Genomic DNA, 11,527 nt, shown 5'->3' with positions numbered 1-11,527 from the left:
AAAATCACAGCTTTGTTACTCACTACACCTCCATAAATATCTTGCTGTTCTCACTTGGGATGCTGTGAAACAATTTTATCACCATCCTCTCACCCTTAACTCACTTCCACTGTGCAAAACAGGACATGGCTCAGCCCAGTAGCTGCAGAATGTTTTCACACAACAAAATACTTCTGAACATGAAGCAAACAAAAAGTTCTGTTAATTATTCCACAGTATTTGGTGTAGCAACCTCTATTTATTGCCTGCAAATGTGTTCATTGCAGTGCCTCTGGAAAAAAAAAGTAAGAAGCCTGTATAGTATCAAAGGTAATTTTTAAAAGATGACAGGTTCCATGAGGTTTAAGGGCTTTTTGCAATGTTGGCTCAAATGTAACAATAGGAACAAACAGACTGCAGTTTCTGCTTGAATATTTCTTGTCCAGGAGTCTGTTTTTGTAGCAGAAAACAAATACTCTCCATCAAGTGCACTGGCAGCTTTATCTCTCTGTAATAAACAGGCAAGACATATTACACTGAAACACCATCAAAGGCCAGTGGAAGGACAACACATACCACAGATGCTCAATTTTAGGGTTTATTTCATCTGCTAACATTCATCCTTGATCTAGACAAAAACAATTAGACGATTTTTAAAAATTTTATTTTTCTTGTGGAAGAAAAAACCTTTTAACACTTTTTGTAAGATGCTATAAATAAATATATAAAGCTTTAAGTGTTACTCGGCTTAAGTTGAAACAGTTGCCTTTTTTTTGTTGGTTTTAAGTTCCTGAAGTGGGGAGGAAAGTGCAAACCATACACATTCAGCCCAATGGAATGAGTCCAGCCACAGTCACTTTCAGAGAAGCTGAATCTGTTTGATCTACAACATGGAGGATGGAAGGCAGGTGGAGTACAGTTGTATTTTTTTACCCTCAGTCACACAACTCCTAGAGGAACTGAGTTCCTTGGTAAGTAAAGCACACAAGAAAAGGGAGAGGAAGAAGAAGAAAATCCTGCCTGCATTGACCTTTCCCTGCTCTGTGCAGACTGTGCAGCAGAGAGGAAAGAAGAGACAATATAAGCAAGGTCCCAGATGAATGGAAATGACAATGCAAACCAAAATCAGATAGCTGTAGGGATGGTGAAAAATCTTCTGCCTCTTGTGTGTTTGACTGGCAGACTACATATAAACACACAGGAACTTCACATTGAGAGAGGATGGGGATTTTTGTCTTCTCCTCATGGAAAAAGAAAGATTAAAAGGGGCAATAAAAATAAGTTAAATCATATTCCAATATGTACAAAACAAATCATGCTCAGTAAACTTTTTGAATATAAAATTATTCATTATAGTACAACTCTCTCAATCCAGTCTCTAGAATTGACACGTGAGGGAACTGAACAGGGAGGGGGAATTGTAGGGCTCTGAGGAGACAGACTCATTTGCAAATCTGGCTTTTTTCATCTTGCATGGCTAAGAATTACAGAGCTGGGACAACACAGGCTTTAACACTCATGTGCTCATCAGGACTGCATTCACTTTGGCAGAATTCCTGTAGATGGGATAAAACAAGCAGCCATGGATAGCTGGGACTGTGTGCCCTGCTCACCTGAGCTGCTGCTCGCTGACCTGTGCTACAATGGCTTGGAACACTCCAGATCAGGCAGTGGATCCCATGCTCACTTCTGCCTCTGGAACATGAGCTGCTAACGTTAGTGGAAGTGAAAAGAAGAATAAAAAGAGAACACAGCCAGCCCTGGGATTTGAGTCCAGCAGATAGTGTCAGCTGCATGCCAAGCTACAGCTCCGGGAATACAGCACTAAGCACAGGTTGGGGATGAATTCCTGGAGTGCCACCCCTTTTTTGTGATGACTGGAGAAGTCTGTGGGGTCTGGGTAACTGAACACCAGTGAGACAGACACCAGAGACCCATTTAACTCCACGGTATGAACCTTGGCCAGGCCCTGTGCTGTGATGCTATCATCACCTTCTGGAGCTGCCCACTGCTCTCTGAAGTGACCTGACTGGCTCAGAGGGAAAATTTCCTAATTGTACTGCCATGGGGACTCCTCCTGCCTTGGTCACACTCTCAGAACTGCACTGCTCTTTTCTGCTCCAACAGGACAGCCCTCGGAGAGAGGATTCAAAACCTTATTGGGATCTTTCTTATGCTGCTTCCATTGTCATCCCATCTCTATAAGCAAGTAAGGGACTGTGGGGTGCAAAAACATCAACTGAAGTGCTCCTCATTATTCCAAAATGTTGGGCATAAAGGGAGAAATTCAGACAAGCCAGAAATTCACACTAGCCTTTTCTGACTTTTTCTTTTTTTTTGTTTATGACTTTGAACCCTGTGACAGCCTGGGCTGGCAACCTTACGGGTCAATCCTGCATTTTGTGACGTGGACAGGGTACAAGGTGGGACCTGTCTGGAAAACCTTGGACGAGGCAAACTCCTTCAACAGAGCTAACTAGGATGAGACAAACCAGCAAGAAAATGTTTTCTTCAGCAAGAACACCCACCAAGCAGTGATGTTTTCACTGTTTAGGTGACTAAATGCAAACTGACTTCTGTGCCCCAAGAAGTCACAAAGTCCCTAAGGGACAAGTCCAATCTTGCACCTGCTTGCACTGCTCCCAGCACTCTCCTAGCCTGACCTGGATCATGATACACTGACAGATCCCTTGAAGAAACACTTCATGTCCCAAAGAAGCTTTTGGTGTGTCTAGAAGTCACAGGAAAAACCTTTTGAAAGAAAGAGGCAGATATTGAACAAGAATCTACTATCTGGCCACTATTTCTGCCAGAGTGCCTTAATGCTGTTCTTCTCCATTCATTTTAAAACTACACACACACACTTTTCATGTTATTGTAGTATCAAAATATCAGTCCTAGAAAGAAAAGAAATAGTACCACTTCAAAGTGTGGTACATATAAATCACAAAAAACTACATTCACATTATGTTAAAAAAGTTTCCTTGTACCCTCTAAAGGAAGAAGACAGTGCCAGGTATGTCCTGCAACCAATGTTCTGGTACATAGCACTTAAAATCAATTAACAGCCAGAAGCAGACCAGCACAGCAGCCAGGGTGAGGGAGGGCTTTTGGGTAATTCTGTTCATTCCCATTACTCATAATCTGTTTCAAAGTGCCCTGTACTTTTCATACCTTGGAGTACTCTTTTAGAGTCCCTAAATTTGTTACTCCCAGCGCAGAGGTGGAAAAACTGAGGTATTTGCATGGATGCAGGATTTAAACCTTGAAACTTCTGCCTCAGTACTGAGGTCAGCCCTCCTTTTGTGGTTGAAATGAAATTGTTAACCAAAGACAGTTTTCAATATAATTTCATTTCTTTTGCTTGTTCCTGCAATATATTACCAAAAAATAAATAAATGTTGGAGCAAGGTCTTCTACTGACATGCTTCTAAGGTCAGAGGCTGCTTCTGATTTAGACAACCCTGCAGACAGATTCATTAACATCCAACTGGTTACTCAGAGCCTGTAACACAGAACAGCTCAGGCAGACACAGCCTAATCACAATCCTGCTCTGAATCCCACACAGTCCCAGCAGTGAGACACAAACAGGGATTAGCTGCAGGAATCCCTTGTGCCTTATGGATCCACCACACAGGACATACCCTGAAAAGCTTTTGGGGAAAGGTGGAAACTGTGCATGTGAAGCAACAGTTGCTTTTTGTATCGCATGTGCTGGTCTTGTGGGTAAACAGCCTGCAAAGTTGCATTTTTAAAATACAAATGTTTTCTGTAGTTACAGCAAAATGTAAAAGTGCTGGCATGTAGCAGACATAGCTTCTGCCAGTCTTGGGATTCAGAGATGAGCAAATGGACTTGTAATACCTTCTCTTCCTCCAAGCCAACTACCAAATAGTGCTTCATTTTGCTCCCCAGTTTTCATCCAGAAGGAAATGCTTATGGCCAAGCTACACATTTCTGGGAACAGGAGCCATTCTGTGGCAGAAACACTGGCACAGCCTTAAAGACATGGACAGAACCAGCGCCTACTGGTTCCAGCCAAATGTGTGGCTGACAATGTCCTGCTGTACCTGCAGACAGCTGTGTGCGCTTGTGCACTCTGCAGCAGCAGGATCAGACCAGGACCTGACTGAAATCCACCTGAAATCAACAGGAAAGACATCCTCTGACTCTGGTGGACTTTGGCTCAGGGCTGTAACAGAATTCAATGTAAGCCCTCAGGGCTCTTTGTGTTTTTCCTTCTCAAGTTTTTTAGCTGTCTTTGCTCTTCAGGAGAAAAACGTCTCCAAAAGCAAGGTGTATCCCCCTCAGAAGCCCTTCCTTTGCAAAACTCAGTCTGACCTTGAAACTGCTGGAAACGGTGCACAGAGGCAGAGAAAGAATTAAAATCCAAACCAAGCAGCACACAGTGGACCTGTGTGATGGGAAAGATATGCTGTAAAAATGACATGCTAAAGTTGAGTTCATCAGCTCTCTGCCTCTCCTCCAGTGACTACAATGCCGTATTTGATTTGCAGTTAACGTGGCCTTTGAACATGAAATCCTATTCCATTTGGTTCAGAGTTTACCCTAAACAATAGCTGGTTCAGGTCTTACAGGCCGAGTAATAACAGAGTGAGACATGAACCAGGCAAAAACTGCTTCATTTCCATGCTTCCAGCCAAACAAAGAAGTGCTTGCAACAGCAAAAAAATAAGCCATATTTTAATTTGGTGAGTGGAAAGAGGAATTAGAGAAGTCATTGTTGTTCTGTCTCAAAAGTCAGTAAGCAGAACCTGGTTAGACTGTCCCCACACCGGAGGATTAAATTTCCATGAGGCCCTAAAAACCAGCATTGAAAGAATTCTGCTTTGAGAGTGGTCTGAGACTAAAAAAACACTATCCATGATTCCCCTTTCCAGTTTTATGAACACAGCTTGTTCATTTAAAGTAAGGGCTGCAGAACAGGCACCCTGCCAAAAGACAATGTGCACTGTCTCATAATTAATTTAGACCCATAGTCAGAAATTTTCACAGCTCTGGAAGAGAGCCCCATCCTGTCCCCACTTAAATCAGTTCTAGTGACTTTACTGGAAGCAGGCTGATGCCCATTACCTCTTGATAAAAGCAAGTAAAAATAACTGAAATAATACAGCTAGGGAAGGTCTGTATGCTTATTCTGGGTCAGTATTTCTCATAGCAACAAACAAAACAAAATCACCCCCTTGTCACATTCCCATCAGTGACATATCATTTGCAGGGTCTGAATTTTTTGAGGATTTATGAAGGAGTTATTACATTTTTCTTCCTTTTTTTTTTTGGTAGTATGTAGGATAGGGTTTTTGTGTGCTGCTAACACACAATACTGATAGTGGCTTGAGCGGTACTGGTGTAAGCTGACAGGACAACATGTGAATGCAGGTTTGAGTCTATGGTTGGCTCTTAACTTGTTTTGGGACCTGTCTGGGAAACAAATCTGGGAGTTTTGTGTACGAATTCCCCATTATTTTTGTGATGAAGCTGTGTATGTATATGTGATACCAGTGAAATGAATCAGAACCACTGTGCTAAGTACATTTCCCAGGCCGTAGTCAATTTGCTTTAATGTTTCTCATCCTCTGACTGGTTTTCTTCTTTTTTTTTTATGGTGCTCTACTTTCTGGCAGTGGCTGCCAGCTGAAATGCTGTGACTGCCTGCGTGCTCAGATCCCAGCCTGATGGGATGGCCCATTCACAACTCAGTCACCATTATCAGTTACTGACAAACAGTGCAATTCCCATCCCACCTCCGCCACAAAAGAAAACCTCTGTTTCCTTGTTTTTTAGTTATGTATCTTTAGACCATTAGGCTCAGGGGATAAACAGATTTTTAAAAAATCCTACTTCTGCCATTTGTGTTAAAATCATGAGGATAAGAAACATTCTTCTGTATTTGGCCTTATGCTTGGGTAACTGCATTTGTGCATTTTTTATCTCTGCATTAGAATGTTGACCCTTTTCTATTTTTATGTATTTATTGATTTTTTTAAGAATCTCATCGGTCTTGTAAGAAACAGTAAAAAGACCCTATATTTAAGGAAGCAATCTACCTTCTGTTTTACAGACTTGTTTTTAAATAAAATATGTTTTTGTTTTTTTGTTATTTTTACTTCCACCATCTCTCATATGGAAACCCTAGAATATCATTAATATAAAAGTCTGCCTAGGCTACCACTTCTCTATAATATGGCTCATGTAGTCCTCAGTGGGCAAACGTCCTTGCTCCTCGGTCTCTTCCTTGGGAAGCGCTTCGTTGGAGCGGTGCAGGAGCCTCTCCTCCCGGTTCCTGATCCTCTGCTCCATCCTCTCCAGCTGCCTCTTGTACTGGTAGCGCTGCTGGAAGAGGTCCTTTGCATAGTCATAGAGCTGCATGTCCAGGTCGTTGAGCTCCTCAATCCTGCGGATGGTGTCGTTGTCCACCTCCACGCCACCTGCCCGCGTGCTGTTGTACTGCATGAAGGGCCGAATGAACTTCAGGTTGAAAGTCCTCTCAAACAGGTACTGAGTCTTTCTCTGGAACTCTGTCAGGCCGAAGAAGGCCATGTCTTTGAGGTTTTTTTTGGCACTCTCCAGCAGGATCTGTGCTCGCTTGTTCTCTGGGATGAAGGACATGTTGTAGCAGCCCACAAGGCTCAAGTCGGCCAACATCCTCACCTGGCGGTTGTTGGCCAAGTTGTAGGGGCAGTCCATGAACTCCTGCAGCGTGCAGCCCGACCAGTCTGTACCCTCGTAGCACGAGGGCAGCTCTTCAGGAGTGGGTGTCCTGCCATCACACATGTGCAAGGAGGTCTTCCAAGTAGCTCCTCGTTGGACGTGACGCCATTCGCTGAGGTAACGAGAAACAGGGTCTCTCAGCAGAGTAATGTAGTAAAATTTTCTACAAGGAGAAGAGAAAACAGAATAAATATTCTGCTAGTGCAGACAGCAAAAACCTGAGAGTAAATCAACATGACATCATCCATCCAACTGTATTTCTGGGTTGTTTTTATCTTGCAATATCTCAAGCAAAGCCCTTTGTGCAACATTAGACCTGTGTTTCCATTTTAGCCTTAACAAGTAGTAGCACCTTCACCAGGATGTCCGTTGCCAGCAACAGACTGCAAAGTCAGAACAAATCACCAGGACTGAACCTGTTCCTTGACTTCAGAGAGCAACTGTGGCTCCTGGCACTGCCTGGCCTTTCCCACCAAGCACTGGGTGCCTGCAGTGCCAGCCAGGACCTGCTCCAAAGGGAAGCCCAGCAGCCTCTGTCTGTGACCTGGGCCTATCACCTCCACTCCATGCAGATGCTGACCAGGACACCCACTGCTTGGTTGATCTGGTTGCTGAGCTGAAATCTGGGAGTCTGCAGTGAGTAGCAGGATAAAACCACAGGAACATAAATGAAAAACAATAGGAAATCAGGAATGCAATATGCTTTGCAGAAAGAGAAGGCTGAGCTTACAACCAGCAATAGCAGCAATAATTTATTCCCATTTCAGTCAACCTGGTATTAAATCAAACAAACTTCAGACACACTTTTGACATGAGACTAAATAGAAGGGAAAGGCAAGACAACCAGGAAGAGCACACATAATGACATGGGGTGTTCTTGCTGTTCTAAGTACAATGAAGTCCTCAACAATAGAAGCTGTCCCTAGAACTGAAAACATGACAGCTGTCTCTTAACAGAGACCCTCTGGCTCCAGCCCATGGAGTTCTGGGATTGACAGAGATGGCAGTCTGCAACAGCCCTCTCCACACAGAGGGAAATGGGCTTTTCTTCCCTAACTGCCAGCAGCGTGGGACTGAGGTGTCTTTGTGTTTCCAGAAGGAGGAAATGCCTTCTCTAGCTCCTAAAGCTGGCATGTGCTTTCAGGGCATGGGGCTGTGACACTGAGCACACATGGGAGCACCTGGCTTTGGCAGGAACACACACATGCAGCTGGGAGTGTTTCACACAAGGGCGGTGGAGGATCCATGTTCCCATCAGAAATGCATCTTCAGAATGCTGCTAGGGCTCTTTGCCTTGCCAGCACTGTTCAGGAACACCAAATGGAATGGCCACGGAGATGGCAGTGAACAGTTTTTGGAAGAAAATATAGTAAAAGTATTCTGTTTTGGCTAATTTTAACAGATCCCTGTTTTCCTAGCACCTTCAGTATTATTCTTCCTATTACTAACCTAAATTTCTGCAAAAGAGCAATTTAGTTTTTAAATAATACATCAGAGCCATTGCCCAGGAAGTCTCATATTAAGTAAGGTTTGCTTTCCTAATTCATTATAAACCTGCCGAAGGGCTGTTTCAAAGCAGTCAGTTTTGGTCTTTCCAACAATGGCAGGGGGTGTCCACCCCAGCTCCAATTCCTCTCCTGCTTTCTGCCTTCATAATGAGGCCTGGTACAGATATTTGTTCATTTTGGAAACCATTCCATCTCTCTTCAATAGAAAGAGTATCTCACTGTTTATTAATACTGTCCAGTACTGTCTGCGTACAGGCACAGGGAGAAAAAGGGGAGCAGATATTTTCTTCTAAAGACTTTTAAAAGCCTACCTCTTTTTCCTTCCTTTACTTTGCAGCCTGCAGTGATTCCACTACCCTGACTGAGAAGCAGCCATAATTCATTCAGGCTGAGCCAAGAAACCTCCAATAGATGGGATAAAATACAGCAGTGGGAAGAAAAGGAGAGCAGTGATGAATGCCAGATGCTCAATGACAAGACAGTGGTGCTAAACACTATCAGCAGTTTTTGACTTGTGAACTGCAGTGGATTTTTATTTTCACTGATGTAATCCAAAGGTTGCATTTTTCACTGAGCAGGTCAAAGCCATTTATTATTTTGTGGCTACAGAAGCAACTAGAAGGTTGCTTATCCTTGATCCCTAAGATCAGGGACTCATTTATGTGTGAGGTAACCACAGACAAAGGAGGAGCTGATTCCTGTCCAAACATGCCACCTATACAAGTGTGGATAGGGAAAAAAAAAGAGGAATTGGTAACTGCATTTGGCAAACAGGGGAACCACAAATATTAAATGATGTGCATAAAATCAAATAGAAGTTGCAGAGTTGGCATGAATCTGATTCCTGCAAGGCTGAGTCCAGCTTATCTTCTCTCTGTGTCTCTGTTTAAACTTTAGGAGACTGTTAGTAAATCAGATGAATAAATATCATTCAAAGCTTCTGGAGTCCACTGAAACAGAGACACTGAACAGGATGTGGATTGGAAAAAGTTTAAAGAGCAGGAACTTCTTTCTTCACACTGCACTCTAAGAGCTATTGCCTTTGTCAATGTAATACCCTGGTAAATATTTTACCATGAGGGATCTTTCTCAAAGATTCATCTCAATGAATGAAAAGCACAGGAAATAGGCTACAATTTTAGAAATTCTACTTTGAATTCAATTTGCCCCTTTCTAGGTCTGTCACATAGAAAAGTGCTTGAAGGAAAGAGCTTGCCTCCTAACACAGAAATCAGATTTATCTTTGGAAACTGGAACCAGGCCCCTAGAAGTACTTAAGTAAGCTGCCCCAATAGATATAAATAAAATAAAATAAAATAAAATAAAATATTTAAAAAACCCAAACAAAAAAGCCCCAACAACAAAAAAAATTTAAAAAACAAAACAAAAACAAAACCAAACAAACAATAAGCCTAACAAACAAAACTAAACAGAGACTTTACAGCAAAAGAAGTTTTAACTGCCTAAGTTGAGATGCACCATTGACATAGTGAAAGTTATGCTCCCAAATTTGTATTTAGCTTTCTAGAAAGGTCTTGGTTTCTGAGAAGCAGATTTCCTCAGCCCTCAGGCAAGTGAGCAGCACACCTTCCAAAGGACTGAGACCTCAGGAGCCATAGGGGTGAGCCACTTGGGTATTAGAGGGATGACAGTGCAAGTGTTCACTCAAGGAACTTCAGATACTGAAATTTCTGTTCTTGAAGTATAATTTGGGATTGCCTTTAAGATCAGAGAAAAAATAGGTAACTGTAAATCATCATCCATTAGCAGTCAGCAAGCTGGGGGAACTCTGTTCCAGCATGGCTGAGAACACAGGCAATGCCACTTATTAACAGTGGCTTGGAATTCACGAGGAACCACATGACTAGTACTTTTTTTTTGTCATCAGAGACAAAATAAACCCATAAACCCCATGCAGCTGTGAGTGCCCTTCATTCAACATGGTGTCCCAGACAGCCACTTAACTTTAGTGTTCTAAATGCTCCTTTCAGAAGCGTGGTTTTCTCCTAGGCCAGATGGTTCCACTCAATAGTGCCTCATAAAAAAAGCTCCAGTTTGGTCATGCAGGGTCATATCTCACTGGTCTTTCTGGACTTAACAAGCTTGAGCAAGACAAATGGACAGTGGAAGTAAGATTTTTCCTCCCACATGAAGCTGAGCAGAGCAGCATTACTGCTCTTGGAGCTCCCTTCTCCATACCCATGGGGCTGTGATGCCCAGGGGCACAAGGACAAGCAGAACAAAGTCACACCTCTGCCTTTCCTTGCATTGCTGCTCCTGGCAGTCCCAACATGGAAATCCACTGGAAAATCCACCTCTGAGCCATTTGCAGAGTTCACCTCAGACCTGCATGCAAGCTGCACAGTGCCCAAGGCAAGAATCCCTGGCATATTTATTAAATACAACAGAACAAAAACAATGGTTTTGATCAACAACCCTGTACCTGAACTGAAGTTTCAGGAAGAACAAAATCCAGCATTAGAAAGGAAGGCCAACCTCGTGGTCATAATACACAAATGAATTCAGGAAACTTCACTTGAAGTGCCCATTCTGTCAAAATTAGCCCGCTTGCCCCAGACAAAGCTCTCTCTCCCTGCCTCTGTTTCCCATGTGTGAAGGGCTGACAATGTCTCCTTTGTCTGTTTTGGAAATTCAAAACATAACATTTTTTGGAGCAGGAGCTGTCTCCTTGCAGGATTATGCAAAGCCCCTGTTTCAGCATGGATTGAGGTCAGAGGACAATGGTATATTTTCATGATACGGGTGCCAGAGGCACCACTGCCCTACAGGATTCTCACCCAGAACTCTCCTTCCCATTCTCACATAGCAGCACAAAGCAGTCTCAGTTTTGCCAGCAGAGTTTTGGGTTTTTTTTAAGCAGGGCCATGCTACAAATGCAGTCACTGAGCAGCTTGGGGTTAAAAATAACCCTTTGTTGCGTGGCTGAAGCTGCCATTTAGCAATATTCTGTCTTAATTCCTGTCAGCAGGTTCCTCAGCTAATGAAGGGGAAATGAAACCCTTCTTCCTCTAAAAACTCAATTCCTTCTCTTTTGCTAATAACCAGTCAAGATAATTCTGATAAAGTGACAGATTCTAAATATGATGCTACCATTTCTCTTCAGTCAATTTCCACTCTTTTTTACATGCCAATGCACCCTTCTTACTGCTGCTGGTCTCTAAATTCTGACAAGAACCGCTTACTTGACTGTGCAATTCCCTATTCTTTCCTGTGCTTAAATGCTTCCTCCCACCTGGCCTTTTTTTTTTTTTTTTTTTTTTTTTTATTTTTTCTAATGTTTTTTATT

At 42.7% G+C, this 11,527-nt stretch overlaps 1 protein-coding gene across 1 annotated transcript in view; it reads right to left on the bottom strand.

Moving 5' to 3' along the window:
- Window positions 1-563: 563 nt before the first annotated feature.
- Window positions 564-11,527, bottom strand: part of HS6ST1 (heparan sulfate 6-O-sulfotransferase 1) — a 193,599-nt gene continuing 182,635 nt past the window's right edge. The window contains exon 2 of the mRNA XM_005425526.3: window positions 564-6,875. Coding sequence (XP_005425583.1) covers window positions 6,167-6,875 — 709 coding nt within the window. The 3' untranslated portion in view covers window positions 564-6,166. The remainder of the gene's footprint in view (window positions 6,876-11,527) is intronic.

Source organism: Geospiza fortis, unplaced genomic scaffold, assembly GCF_000277835.1.
Source record: "Geospiza fortis unplaced genomic scaffold, GeoFor_1.0 scaffold101, whole genome shotgun sequence".
NCBI lineage: Eukaryota > Metazoa > Chordata > Aves > Passeriformes > Thraupidae > Geospiza > Geospiza fortis.
The sequence above is the reverse complement of the archived record's forward strand: the minus strand, read 5'-3'. Positions and strand labels throughout refer to the sequence as shown.